Raw genomic sequence first — 15,910 nt, 5'->3', positions numbered from 1 at the left:
TAAAAACTGAAAATAATGAGTCCTAACTATTTTAAGGTAGGGTAGACAGATGACTCATAGCTCTTCCCAGACGGTGTGCGTCTCCCGAGGTGCATACATAAAATAAATTGAAGAGCCCTGAATTGGAATCCCTTGAGAAAAGCAGATACGACTAAGCCAGGAAACAAGCTTTCGAGTAGCATATCTGAACAGAGATAATACTTTACATGGTAGACTGTCTCTTGAATGCCTGAGGCAGGACAAAGTGGAACATGCAAATTTATGCACAGTGCTACTGTATGTATTTGTGTGTGTGTGTATCGGGAGTTGTTCACGTCTATTTTCAAACGTGTTGCTGGCTGCTTCATTCTCGCCCAGCGGTTGTGTAAACAAGTGGACATGTATACATTCACTGTGTGTGTGTGTGCGTCTGTGTGTGGGCATGCACACATGTAAGTTACTTTGATAGCGGTGCTGCTGCCTCAGCATAATTCAAACATCAGCTATCATCTCATTCTCACACACACACACACACACACACACACACACACACACACACACACACACACACACACACACACACACACACACACACACACACACACACACACACACACACACACACACACACACACACACACACACACAGAGTCTAGTTTGTACCCTGCACACGTTCAACGCCAGATAAGGCAGGAAGGAGAGACAGAATGAAAAACAGCACAGAGAGAGCGTCACATAATGTGTGTGTGTGTGAGAGAACAATAAAGAGAGCAACAGCAAGAAGGGTATTTGCCACTAATCCAAAAGCTCTTTAACCCACAAGTCACCCCTCCCCCCAATTCCTCCACACACACACACACACACACACACACACACACACACACACATACATACACAAACCATAACCTCCATCAATCTAAAGGAGAGCAGCGTGACTTGGAGAAAATATATGAGGTGTGATACATTTGTCGGATATTGCGATGGTGATGTGAATTGTAATAAACAGATGCAATTGCACTGTCTCATGCTTGTGCAAACTTCAAATATTGATAGCGAATATAAATCATTACAGTTTATTAGCAATAAGAGATCATTTAAAATGTATTATTCAGATTGCAATAATGATAACACTAATAATAGCCTTCTTATCCAATATTCAATCATATAATGTTCTGAGCCGCACTATTATTGTACAAATACAGATTTAGACAAACTTCTAAAAAGCAACTATTTAGTGTCCATGAAAACAATTGTGAGTGTGTTGTATACTATCTTATGAGAGTGTGTGTGGTGGGCTTTAGAATATGTTTTACATATTCTTACTCCTCATGTTTTTATGTATTTTACTATGTTTTATTTTCAAGCTTTTGTGCATTCTGTGTCCCACTTGGCTACAAGACAAATGTTCCCTTCAGGATAATAAAGTTAAGGATGCTGAATGATTACTCCTCCCTTGATAAGAAGACAACGCTCTAAACCTATTATTGTATATTTGCTTTGTTAGGATCCAATTCCAAACACAAGAAATAGACTTCATTTAAGCTCTCGCTAAAAAGGAGAGAAAGTTTATGAATCTCAGCTTTTCTGAATCTAATTAGCGAGTCCGATGTTGAATCTAATTTATCCATAAAAGCTCATCATGGAACAAAAGGTGGCATCATGGTCAAAATGTCACAGGTTAGATTCTGCCAGTTTTGGCTTATCAAGAGAAAGGCTGCGACTAACAATTAATCTGCAGACTATTTTAGATTATTAATAATCTTTTTGGTCTAAAATAGGGAAAATACACATTTTCCTATTATTAATTTAGTTTTTTCTCTTATCTTTAATTTCATTGTATTAATAGTATTTGTATCATTGTATTTTACAGTATTCATATTTGCTTTGGCAACACGTTTGATTTAAAACGTCATGCCAATAAAGCCAATTAAATTGAAAAATTGAAATTGAAATTAAAACATGGAAAAAGCAACAAATCCTTACATTTAAAAATCTGGAAGCCATTTTTTTTAGCCTTATTAATTTAAGAATCTAATTAATAGATTATCATTGATCTTTTTTTGTCAAGCGATGTTCTGATCAAGACCCACATGAGCCCTGTGATAGTAATCCCCCTCTTTTGCTTACACACACACACACACACACACACACACACACACATCAGTACAAGAGGAGCCACTCGGTTAGACGGTCACAACCAGTTTAAAGTCAGATAAGTTCCCAGTCAAATAAACGCACACACAAACAAATGGCCTCAGTGGTAGTAAAGCAGCCTTACTGTCAGAATAGCTGTTTGCTGCTTATTGATTTCCTATACATGTTTCCTCTGGCTGCCTCTCTCTCTCTCTCTCTCTCTCTCTCTCTGTTGCCCTTTTCAATTGTAAACTCAACACTCTCTCACTGATTAAATTTCTAACTTCCCCTCCCTGACACTGTCACTGCCAACATTTGCAAACTTAACACTCTGATTAAACACTACTACTGACTCTGTGGTTGGGGAGAGCCGCGTCCTTTCTCTCTCCACTTTGATTCAATATCCCAGTGTGTCTCTATTATCGTAAACACACATGATAAAATACCTGGGCTTTCTAGCTGGATGACTTTTTATCAACCTCTCTCTCAATTCACCTTTACAGTTCTGTCCGTTCTACAGACGGCATGAAAGATTGAAAGGGTGAGCTAAATTATCCATCTGTGATTTCCATCTGCAGCCGCTGGCTATGGTATGCGGCCAAAGCCTCGCTAAGTCCTTCAAATGTCACAGTGTGGTCATGGCATACCAGCAGAGAGACACTGCGAGTCTGACTGGAGCTTTAGGACAAATCAAATCAATCAGAATAAAAGTCCGTCTAAAAAAGGAAAAGTCAAGTGCACACAGAGAGAGCGAGAGAGGGAGAGGGAGAGAGAGAGAGAGAGAGAGAGAGAGAGAGAGAGAGAGAGAGAGGATGTTACTTCACAGCACCCAGCGAGTAATTCACTACCATCAAAAGGTTAACAATGAAACTCGCCACGTACATAAAGTGTACACAGATATGTACACACAACAGAGCCCGGCTGACTTTTCACATATTTATGTGTATTTGTGTATAAGTGGGCAGTTACGCACACATAAAATTATAGCACACACACACACAGGATGTTTTATAGGCTCCATTTTTATGTATTTTAGACTTTTCTACGTATTTTCTTAATTTAAGGTTTAAAGATGAATGATTTATCTTGATGATGATTTAACTTACAATGGAGTTTAAAGGTCAATATGCAACACTATCTGTTAGAATACTGTTGAGTAAAGTTGTATGTTTGTCAAACTTCTTTAATACAACATTTTAAGAGGTCAAAAATATATATGTCGAGCATTTAAAAAGGTAATATCGACCAGTTTTTGTTGATATTTGTCACACATTAGCAGAGAGTAATATGAAAACTAGCGGTTGTTTTCATAATGTGTTGTTTATTTTCTAAAATTAATGAGAAAGCCATTTCCCCAGAGCCAAAGTTAAAAAAACAAAACAAAAAGACATTTAATTTAAGGTGATATTTAGAAAAATGGAAAAACACAATTCTCGGATTTGCAAAGCTGGGACAAGCAAATATTTCTCTTCTTCTTTGATAAATAACTGAAACAGTTAACTGATTGATGCTCTCTCTATCAATTCGCTGTGTCATAATTTCAGCACTAACAGTAGCATGTTCTTGTTTTTTGTTAAGAAAGTATTTCCCAAATATCATTCATACATTTGTTTAGCTAAGAATCACAATATAAACATTACTGAACTAAAAATGAGAACAATGCAAATAAAAGACAATAAGGGGAAACAGAGGACAGACAGACATGAATAGAGGGATAGAAAAATAGCAAAACAGTGGAGACGATGGAGTGAGGCAGAGAGAGAGAGAGAGAGAGAGAGAGAGAGAGAGAGAGAGAGGGAGAGACACATGGTTAGGCTACTTTGCCCTGGCTCGTCTCTCAGCTTCTCCTGTTACAACCCTAGCAACCTCAGGTCAGACTAAATAAACCCTCAGCACAAATTCTCCACGTGAGGAGCAGCACGGTGCAAAGGTCAACCTAATGCCACATTCTCAAAGAAAAAATAAAATAGTCACCACCACTGCCACAACGTGCTACATTGGGCTCTTTATGACGACCCTGGAGTATTAGCATTTGTGCAACACCCACACTGGGTTGCTGAGCAGTTGTGTCTGCTGCCTGTATGTTACAAACGTAATAATTTACTGTACAGCACCCGGTGTAAGTGGGCCAGTGCCAAATGCCGGGATGCTTCTAGTGTTTGGTGTTTTGGTGTACTAATATCATTCTGCTCAGCACATTAATACATCTTTTGGATTACCATCTTCCTTTTTTTTTTTTAATCTGCATACTATTGAAAGGCTATATAAGGAATGGATATAACAAGTAGCCTGTGGGGTTTGTATCTTAGCCCACTGCCCACGCTCTCACACCAACAGGCTGCCCAAGAAATTCATGTCAGTGTCTTTCTGCCAACAAATAAACCAAAAAACAACAATACCCTATCACAACAAGTACATTTTTATGCAAACAATTGTTTTTATATTGTAGTGTTATACTATATATATCAGAGTCTCACCAAGTTAAATTTAAGGCTTGGCACGTTTAAACCACACAGATGTATATGTATGTAAATATGATTTTATTTCTTTTTTTTTAGTACTATAATTATAATAAATAATAAATATTATTATAATTCAACTAATGCAACCTGGACCCAAATAAGTGGCGTCAAATGGATAGACGGATAAAACCAATTAGAAAACTATTAATTCATTAAGTTTTTGCTAAAAGTGACATTTGCCCATTATGACATAAGAAGCTACTTAGCTACTGTAGCTAGCAATAGTGACAGTGTATACAATAGATCTCACAGTGCTGACTGAAAGGACTGAACAGCCTCCTGCACAAACAATCCCACTTTCAGTTTATACATGTGTAACATCTCCCAGCCCACAACCGGACACAATAACTGTAACTAATATTACTGTTTACAGCAGGAAAGAGAAAATATTTAAGATTTTTTAAAGTTTCTCGTACATGCTTGGAAAGTGAGCGGTTATTGAGCTTGTCGCAATCTGCCACTAAATCCTGCACACTGGTTCTTTAATCAATGAGTCAATTGACGGCACACACGCAGTCGTTTCAATAAATTCCATACTTACTCCTGGTCACATGACAACAACTAAACAATCTCCATAATAAAGGAGCAACTCCATGCACTTAGGAAGGCCACGTGATGTGATCGAGAGCGGACCTTGTGTTGGGAATTGTTTTGTCATGCTGTTTTATTCACTTGCTCCAGCTTTCCAAATGTAAGCATTAGCTGTTTTTCTTTTTACATTTTATTGTAAGTTGAATTCTTTTTGGTTTTGGACTGTTGGTTGGACATAAAAAGCTATTTGAAGACATCACCACAGGCTCTGGAAAAATCTGGGCATTTTATGACTACTTCATGGACCAAACCGTTCACTAAATAAAAAAAAAACTTTCATCCCTACATAAATCACTTGGTTTGCATGCGTGTGTGTTTCCACCAACCTTTAATCGGCTGCTTGACTTCTCCGTTCTCCCTCTTGATCTCGTTGATCACTTTGTGCTTCTTCTTCTCCTTTTCTCTCTCTCCGTCTTTGACCTTCTTCTTCTCCCTCTCCTCTCTGTCTCTCTCTTTCGCCTTGTCCTTGTTGGAGTGCTCTGCGGAGGCGGGAAGGGAAGATTTCAGATTTGATGGTAGAAACACATTAGCACTCAGATTTATACACTCGCAAACACACACAGACACAAAACAGATACTACACTCCATTCACTTTGAATTTTTTTTTTATTAGGGCCTTAACTGAACTCTCGCCAAGAGCTTCACCTTGGCCGGCAACCTTAACTTTTCCTTAATCTTGTTGGTCTTCCACCCACGAAATGTTTGACTTTTCCTTCCCTGCTGCAACAAATTCATCTCTCCACCAAGCCTCTACACTCTTATCTACTCTCACGTTTCCTCAGCACTGTAGTAATTACCTTTCAATTCCCTTTAAAGACTGCACCAGTCACTCATAACCTTGAAGCTACATCCCATCAGGATATACGTACTCCCGTAAACTCATCGCTGTCCCATGTTCTGCCTCTACTAGCTTCCACATGCTCCGCTCTTAAAAAGTCCTTAAATCCTCCCTTGCTTTTGGGCTTATTTCCTCTTCCAGCTCTTCTCCGTCTGACAGAATCATTTGAGCGTTGAGGTATTATTACAGTTTGAGGAATTGGAGTGCACTCTAATGTTGCACTCATTGCAAATCGCTCTGGATGAGAGCATCAGTTTAAAATGTAAATATCATACCATCACACACACACACACACACACACACCTCCTCGGCTACTGAAGTGTTTTCCATCAGGCAAAGCGTGTGGATGGATGTAGCATCTTTCACCTCTTGCCATGCTAGGAAAACCTCACCTTCTTAAAATACCTTTCATTTTATCTAATCTTTTATACCTCTCCTCTTTTGATTCTTTAGTTCTTTTCATTTCCTATTAAAGGAAATAAGAAACCCTCCTTTATTTTTTGCACATAGTATTGCATAGTTCTTTTGCCGATTCTCTTTCTTTTCCTTTCCAAAGAACTTTTTACTTTGAACTCAGTCAGATCCGTCTTTAAAAGGAAGCTGTGTTTTCAGACTGTTCACTCTCCTGTGGATGTGTGGAGTGGGAAAGTGAACACAGTGGGGTTGGACTTGCTGTTTGTGGGATCAAAGGAGAAAATGCTTTGAAAGTAAAAAAGGCTTAAAAGGAGCAGTAGGAGAATTAGAGGTACATCGATACACTCTTTTTAATGATTATATTTAAATAAATACCACGGCATTTTGAAGTTTAGCGGATCGTTTTCCTTTGTTACTTAACGTGGAGGTAGTCATGCCCCTCGTACCCCGTGGCTAACAGGAGGAACTCCAAGCATGTTAACAAACTATTTTAAGAAAATGAATGCTGTAAAATTACCTGACACTGTAAGCTGCCTGGTGAAAAAAACACAAAAAAAACCACACGTTTCAAAACATCAATCTAGCTCCACAGGAAGTTTCCTACAAAACATCTACTGCCAGATTTATAAAAACATGTCAGACCTTGCCGGAGCTGTAACATTCATAAACTTTAAATTTAGAGGCAAAGGGAGATAAATTGGGCCAGGTGGCTGACCAAGCCTTAAATAAACAGGAGAACGTGCTGATTTATCACAGCCTGAGAGAAGGCTCCCCCCCGTTGAAATTAAGAGGAGGCTATCTAATGACTGACTCAAGTTCAAATTGGCCAGTAACTAAAACGTAAAGCAGCGTCAACACTAGAGGTTGAATCAGAAATAAAAGGGACGCATTAAAGTGAAACTTTTTTCTCATTTTGTTTTCTGACTTTCTTGCAGCAGACGGTTTTGAAAGGGAAACACAGCAGGTGGTTTTCACTGTTTGGATGATCACAGGAGAGAGAAGACTTTGAAAGATAGAGGGCCAGAGGCAGGCAGTTTGTAACCACTGCTACACCAGTACCCACCTCTACCTGACTTTTTGGAGTTGGAGAGGAGAATCATAAATTCAGAAAGTCTATGGGGTATCCACATTTGTTTTTTTTAATATAAAATCTCACCTATCTTTAAAATTCCCTTTGTCCATTTAATGTTTAACATTTAACTTCCATTAACCTGCGGCATTGAAGTTAAACACTGTTGCCCAGATTTGTTTGAATGTGTTAGCAGTGTGATGAGAATACCGACCTGTCCAGGATAACCTGAACCAAAACAAGATTAAAGAATTCTATTAAACTTACAAGTGTTAATGTTAATTATATAAAAGGTTTCAATGCCCTATAATATTTTATTTAACATTTATTTCTACATTCAGAGAATCTGATTATATTACTGACAAACGGTTTCTTTCAACCTCTGGACATCTTTCCATTAAACAGGGATAAAAAAACAGTTAAAAGCCAACCTGGCTTACAATAAGCGTGTGCATTATTAAGGGTTAAAACATAAGACATATGTCACTTCTACTATGTGTCTGTCATCAGCAGCTTTGCAAACATTTAACTGAAGCTGAAAGAGAAGGAAAGATGGAGCCGGCCAGGCAGACTAATTACGAACAAAACACAAACTATTTTGAAATCTTTTTGGATCAGTGTTGTTGAACTGACTGTAGAACAGGTAAACCTGCCCACCAGGAAAATCCTGCTACTCCAGATGGTCAGTGCACCCCCACCAGTGTGGCAGATCCATGCTTCACAATTCAAGCTGATCTCAAAATAATTTAAGGTTTACACAGTCTTTGTCATTCTATTGAACTTCTATTTCCCACACAGAATTAAGTGTCTTGTATTTTTTTTTAGGACTGAACAAATGACCCAGCCAACGGTAATTCAATTGGGTGCTGTTTGCAGCTAAGCTTCATTTTCTCCCCCTTGCTGTACACTGTATTCTGTCAACATCGTGCATTTACATGCACACATAAAAACCTAATTACTGCACTTCAGACATTTACATTGCTCACAACAACACGACTCCCACAACAACGCAGGTTTACATGACTTATTCAATGGCCAAAATGATGTCCACAATAATACATGGCAATTTATAGGCCAATAGGAAACTGGAATACTGAATAATCACACAAAATATGGATTTAATCTGTGCTCACTGTTTTGCAAGTTGTTGTGTTTTAAAGGTACCTTCATGAAAGCAATGCTGGATTTGTCTGAATTCAACCTAATGGGTGGTAGGATAATCTTTAGGAGAACAGCATTTGGTTATAATTATAATATCAGATACAGGGCATAAAAGTAGAACTAGCCACCAACCAAATGCTGGTAAAATAAAGTGGTAGATTTGGTCCACTTACCAGCCAAAAAACAATCAATAGTAATCTATTGAGTGGCTGGTAAACACTCATTTGCCATTTGGCTGGTGGACAGAAAAAGTTAATTTTGCAGCCTGATCAGACTGCATGTAAATTCATTGGGTGTCAACAAAAGGTCACGCAGCTAAATACTAAATCTGCTCTCAGTGAGCATTTACTGACCTTTGAGTTAAACAACAAATTCTTTCACACTGGATCAGTCTGCCCTAATGCTGCAGTGTTTCCTCGTCTCGGCCCTTAATGCACTAGTCAAGACTCATGTCTCTTATTTTAATACCAAATGTAACCAGGAGTCACTGCTCCCTGGCAGTTCCCTTCAGCTCTTCCACCACTAATAATATTACTGTGATGATGTGATACTCTTTTGATCCCTGTAGGAAAATTCCCTTTCAGGAAGGTCAGAGCACAAACGGCTTCAGAGCAGCGCTCCTGAAGCTGCCAGGACTCTCTGCCTTAAGGACTCAAACTCGTGCCCTCCTGTTGAACAGCAGTCTGTTTAACCACTGGGCCATCCTGCTACTCAACACCTATTATAAAAACCCAAATCAAGTAACATGTTTTCAGTGTCACATTAAGGCCGTGTCGACTGCAGCGGTGTCACAGAGAGGAGGAAGGAGACTGTCGCCAGTTTTTACAGGAAGTTGCAGCTCAGAACGGAGCATTTTAATCCCTGAAACATTTTGCTCAGGATTAATGTGCGCTTTCCAGCAACACACTGCTCCACTTTCATATACTTCTTCATCTTCAGATTTGAAGCTACTCAGAATAATTACAGTCTCCCACTGCTGGTCATTGAGCAGCTCACCACAGCAATTAGAGGTTCAGTGCTTTGCTCAAGAGCACCTCAGTGGGACTGTTGAAGGAGTGCTATTATTATGGCTGCATCTAAATTTTCCCAGTCAGGTCCAGAGAGGGAAATGTTGCTGCCTAAATAATAGCACTGCAGAGGTGTTTTTAAAAATATTCTTAACACACAGGCATACCACATTAACGGTTTTAAAAGGAACATAACACACAAATGAAAACGTACCTCTTACACTGGTGAACTACACTAATTTATGATTAGTCTTATGATTTCTCAATAAAACATTATTCATTACTGAGTTAAAAGACTCTCACGTCACATCATATTTTTGTGTTCTCATTTCAGACTAATGACTAACGCCAGCCTCTGTCTGTTCTTAAATCCCTATAAAGCATGCAAGCACATCCAACACAGCCTGTTTACAAGACTGTGTTTCATGCCAACTACATGTCTCGTCCCGGTGTCCTCACTGACTGCAGTGGCTGTTCAGAGCATGTCATGACCTCTTAAACTACCCAACTGGAAAAGGGTGACATCATGCACTCACACACACTCGCATGTGTCCACTCGGTACTCCCGCTAGTGTCCAAACAATCACACACGCATAACATTTATGCACACTGGCAGACACAAATGCACACATAGAGAGATTTTGAGACACTGCTTTGGTGTGATAATGACAAAACACCCACAAAAACTAAATAAAATAAAAAAGACTAACACAAGGCCCACTAATGAGACAACGATAAAACAGAAATTAGTCACTTTGGTGTTGTGGCCCAGTCAGTCAACTAAATATAATAATTCCTCCACTAATCAAATTAATCTCTCTTATAAAATGTGACATCCAAGAACATATCTGTAATTTTATTAATGGCCTGATAACAATTATGTCTATGGTTGAAAAGCATATCCTTTATTCTACAATGTAAAAAATATATACATTTAGCCTTTTATATATATATATATATATGACTAGATGTGGTATTTTCTGTTCTTAATGCTGTCTTTTCTGTCCTTAAAGGGTGCATTCTTAATTAATTCATATTTAACTGACCCAAATGAAAGTATTCAGGGGTTTTCCCTCTCGCCCACCTAAATGACATGCACTCGCCATCCTCAAAACAAAACCAAATGTGGAGGTATATTGATTAAGAATGTAGGACTACTTGCTATAATCAAAAGGGTCCAAGCGCAATTACTTCATTGTAATAATAAAAGGTTTCGACGGTAAACCAAGTGAATGTAGAAGTGGTGGACTGAACACAACATGCTCTGTCTGTACAACTGTCGAACATGGAGTAATAACAACAAGCTGTAGAGCTCTGTGTCTGTTTCCCATACAGCCTGAGGTTACAGAGGGGGGCGTGGTGCTCTACCAAAACAACACTTACCCTATAATGGCGGGCGGCTGTCATATTGTTATGACAGCAGCGTGCAGTTTTACATACATACATACATACATACATACATACATACATATATCTCTCCAAATAAAAAAAATTAAATAAATGTACATGCGCACTGATGTTACAGAATAACTACTAATTTACATAAATCGTTACGCTGACACTACGGACATCATAGCGTATTTAAATACCGTTTAATAACACCTTAAGTACGTTACTGTTAAACGTATAATAAATAAAACGGGTTATATTTTGTCTATACGACGTAACTACGTAACAATTCCGCAGCAGCAGCACGAGAGCAGCTGGTTACAATGTAACAAACCAGGTCGCGCGACTGCTGCCCTGGAACGCCGCTGTGGAGCTCGAGGGTTCACGAGCGGGTGAACAAGCGACGACCGTTGGCAGCCATAAGCCCCTAGCAACGGCGACCGGAGCTGGGCTCTTAGAGACACTCAACTCGGGGTAGACATCTTTAAAAACGCTCGGTATATATATGAGTAAAAACCCCGAGAGGTCTGCGGGTTCCCACACAGCGTCTAGGAGCGCCTTTTTGAGCGGTAGCTAGTCCGAAAACGGGACTGTCCAGACAAATTGTGTGGCAGGGAACTGCACACTCCGGGGCCACATGTACACGATCCCCCAAGTGGCTGAATCCACGATGAGCCAAGTAACTATAAAAAAAAAGGGCAAGAACTCTAGCATACTTATAATAAACACACAGCTCAAAACTTTATGAATTCAAGTGCAATGTAACGAGAGAAAATAGACTATGATGGCCTACCTTTGGGTGGCAAAATGACCTCTCCATTTTCTCTCTTCGCTGCAGAAGTGTTATTAAATCTGCTGATATCGTTGTTGTTGTTACCAACGTTACTCCCGGGGCCGGGGGTCACCACCAGTTTATGTTTCTTTTTCTCCTCTCCGCCTCCTTTACCCTTCTCCCTCTCTTTCTCCCGCTGTTTATCTTTATTCGGCTTCTTGGCTCTGGAGGAGGAAGGCGCTTTGTGGAGGAAGAAATCGCTCTGTTTGAAGACTTTGTGTGTGTTTGTCGGTGGTTGGGATCCTCCGGTAGCAGGCACCGGAGGGTTGTTGCTGCTCGCCTTAACCGGGCTGAAGCTCCACAAACCCGCGCCGCTGCCACAACTCTGCTGCTTCGTGGGCTGCTGGAGTTTCTCCCTGCCGCTACCGTTGCCTCCCACTCCTCCTTCCCGGCTGAGTTTCTTGGGTTTAACGCTCCTCTCCTCCACTCGGACCTTCTTGGGCGGCGGCGGCGGCGGCGGCGGCGGGTTGAAATCCCGGGAAGACTGAGAGCGGTTGTCAGCGGCTCCCTTCGCCTCGGTCGGCTTGACGAGCGGGCTCTTGGCGGAGGCGACCGCCGGGGCTACCGCAGTAGCAGCAGCAGCGGCTCCGGTGAGGTGAGCGGAGCCCAGCGAGTCAGCCATCTTGAGGCTTCTCTCTATTTACTCTCTTTCCCCAACGGCCGCCGCTGCTGTTTTTTTGCGCGACGTGCAAGCAGGCAGTGAAGGGGCGGGGCCGACGTTTGATTGACGGGCAGGGCAGGGAGGGGGCGGGATTAAGGTTTGATTGACAGGCAGAGAGGGAAAAACTAGAGGCGGGGCTTAGCAGCTGTATACTGTTAATGTGTTTTTATAAAGATATAATAATGAGGGGAAAGACTTAAAGTTAAGGCAAAGTGGTTGAGATTACTGGTTAATTATCATCCAGAAAGAACTCATTAATCTAACCCAGCCTTAATTATTACAAAGATTATTTTTATTATAATTTAATGATAATATTATTATAATATATTTGATTATTATTCTGATTAATGGTTGTTAGGGGGTTGTTTGTGTCAACAAAAGGTCAGAAAATTATGAAAAATGTCTGTCACATTCCCAGATACCAAGGCAGTGTTTTCAGATTGTTTTCACTGACCAACAGTCAAAAAAACCCAAACAAATGTCATCTATTATTATATAAAACATAAATAATCTGGACAAGGTTTACATTTGAGAGGCTGAAATGAGAGGTTCTGTATTTTTAGGACTACGAAACAAATCATTTTCGGTCAATCAAAGTTAATATCATAATTCATTCATCATAATTTCAGCACTATCCTTCCATACATTGAAAATGTTTGTCAAAAAGAAAGAGGCAAAACTCATGTAAACGTTTTTTTGTGGTTTTGACTGTAAAAATAACTATTGCGTCTGTCAATAAGCATCAACCACAGCCACCTGTATACGGCTGTAGACCACCAATAACACCAGTTATTAGTTTACTGTAGAGCTGAAATGATTCAGTTTTTATAGGGTTCACTTTTACATCTGGATTTGAGACTGTGCAGTCGAACGTGCCTGCAGTTCTTCACTTATGGCTGGATAACTAATGATCTTGAAGCACATGAACTCCCACATGGTGAAAGGTGTGGTGTACAGGGTGTCCAGTCTAAAGGGACCTGCTAGTTGAAAACACACTGCACGTTGTGGCCGTCACCCCTTGCATTCACCTTCAGTTTTGTTGTTTTGTTTGTGTTGCCGTTTCATGATATGTCTTGTATTTAGTTTGAATGTTTTTGTATAATGATAAAACTGTGCATAAAAAAAAACTCTTACAAGAAAACAAAACACAGAACGCTGCCCTCGTCTGACTGACAGGACGTGTAGAGGGAAGTGTGGTGGCCTTTATGCGTGTGTTTGTTGAAATGTAAATGTTCTCATCAAAGGGATTAACTTGCCCTCTTTCATCTAATCTTCACAACTGGACGAGTTTAGCACTCACAGAGCACATCATTATACAGTGCCATGAATCCTCCGGCGCTGTTTACACTTTGATTTATTGAGATGAAAACATTTTCTTCACTCAGACTGATTGGCGGAGCTCTTGGTACGAGGCCTGTCAGTGTGTGACAGCCAAGCGTGAATACTAAACATGATTAGCGGCTGCACGGGGCGGGTTGTAAAGTTACAACTGGCCATAAACATTGTGACACGATTATTGTATGATGCAAACCAAAAGTGGGAATGTGACGTCTGTAACAGTCCAGAAGAACAACCGTGAAGGATGTGTGAGTGTGGACAAAAATCTTCCAGCATTTTCTGTATGTGACTAACATAACTAAAAATAATCTGGTTGTATACGTTGTACTGCATATTCCAGGCTTTAAAAACAGAGCTGACACAATTTTCACTTTCTTCAGATGGCAGCGCTGCCTGCTGCTACTGCTCACATACACTGAACACTGATTGGCTATATTTATAAGCCATTACATAACATGTTAAACTGCTCCATGGGAAAACTGAGGTGACCCAGTTAAGACAGCAACCTGGCTTAATTTATACAACAGAGAGAGTGTGAGTGAGTGTGTGTGTGTGAGAAACTACTGTGTGCTGCACAGATGAAACACTGCCTTGATTATCATATAAGTAAAAAAAAAAGGCAAGGAGTAAAATAAAGGGGAGGAAGTTGGAAAACAGTGCAGGAGGAGTGCTGAGAGGCCGGTGCAATGAATGAACTGGATCCTGCCTTATGATGCAATATATGTATTTTTATGGATTAAAAACTCATTTTGACGGGATGTCACAGGATGTACAGTAGTTTGACCATTTTGGCTCAGAGTTATGGATGTCTTGGGGTAGATGCAGTGGTCACATACTCTAGAGCAGTGGTTCCCAGCTTTTTTCTTCTCTCTTTCCGGATAATTTTTTACATACAATTCCACTGCTTGAGAGGTTCTTGACATTGGGGACACCCCCAGGGATCCTTGAGGGGGTTCCAGGGGGTCCCCAGAAAAATAGTGAATATCTTAATTTCACTTTTATTTAATTGGCTAAAAGTTGGCCGAATGTGAGCATGTATAAGAATGACTATTTACCACTCTTCACTGTTACTCTGCCAATCCACAGTATAGACAATTATAGAATAACTCAAATCTTATTAGACGGCGATCCCTGAGACTACATCTTATCAAATACTGGTCTGCAGCCTGATGTGTGTTATGTGTAATTTTGGGGTCTTTTGATTTGATTGTATACAGCAATATTAATCAGAATTGAGGTGGTATCCTATTCTCAGTAGATCAAAAGAAAGTTTAGAGACTCCAACTATATAAATGTCTATCACAGCTAAAAACAGTCAGTTTTCTTTTTCCTTTTATTGTTGATTTTCTTACTTCCCTTACCATCCACTCCTGTAGCCCTGAAATGATGTCGCTATTCTCCCCTCAAGGCTGATGTTTCCAGCTGTTAAAGCAAACTAATGACTACAACTATGACTATAACCACCTCTGCTGCAACAGTGACATTGTATTGTAATGTGCTGTATAATTAATATGAAATGAGTATAATCACAGTAAGTCTTCCCTCCTGCTGCGCCTCTCTCTGTGTGCAAAGTGAATACAAATGTGAATCCCTCAAGGTCTCCGCGTAAGACTGTGTTTTTACCACCTGCAGTGATTAATTAATCGCCATATTAGTGTATGTGTGTGTGTGTGTACATTCATCTCAACAGATCTTCCAGGTGTGGGAGACGATCTCCTGCTGTGACCCCCCCCCGCCTGTACACACACACACACACACACACACACACAAACACGATTGACATTATCTGATTATATGTGCAGAGCTGTTAGCCAGTAGGAGACACAATTCAATTATTTCCTTTCTTGAGACAAGTCAGTGATTTTATTAACCACTTAACTGTTGTATATATTGTAAATTAAAGCGGTCTGTACCTACACACACAGTCAAAACAACCTGCACACATACTTTTTAGTTACATCATCTCGTACGAATAA

General features: G+C 40.0%; 1 protein-coding gene across 1 annotated transcript in view; it reads right to left on the bottom strand.

Moving 5' to 3' along the window:
• LOC127359173 (lysine-specific demethylase RSBN1L) overlaps positions 1 to 12,650 on the bottom strand; it is a 35,895-nt gene extending 23,245 nt beyond the window's left edge. Inside the window, exons 1-2 of the mRNA XM_051393007.1 lie at positions 11,897 to 12,650; positions 5,552 to 5,704 (exon numbers count right to left, since the gene is read on the bottom strand). Coding sequence (XP_051248967.1) covers positions 5,552 to 5,704; positions 11,897 to 12,557 — 814 coding nt within the window. The 5' untranslated portion in view covers positions 12,558 to 12,650. The remainder of the gene's footprint in view (positions 1 to 5,551; positions 5,705 to 11,896) is intronic.
• Between the last annotated feature and the right edge of the window lie 3,260 nt (positions 12,651 to 15,910).

This window comes from Dicentrarchus labrax, unplaced genomic scaffold (genome assembly GCF_905237075.1).
Source record: "Dicentrarchus labrax unplaced genomic scaffold, dlabrax2021, whole genome shotgun sequence".
NCBI classification, from domain to species: domain Eukaryota; kingdom Metazoa; phylum Chordata; class Actinopteri; family Moronidae; genus Dicentrarchus; species Dicentrarchus labrax.
This window is presented reverse-complemented; position numbering and strand designations above follow the sequence as displayed.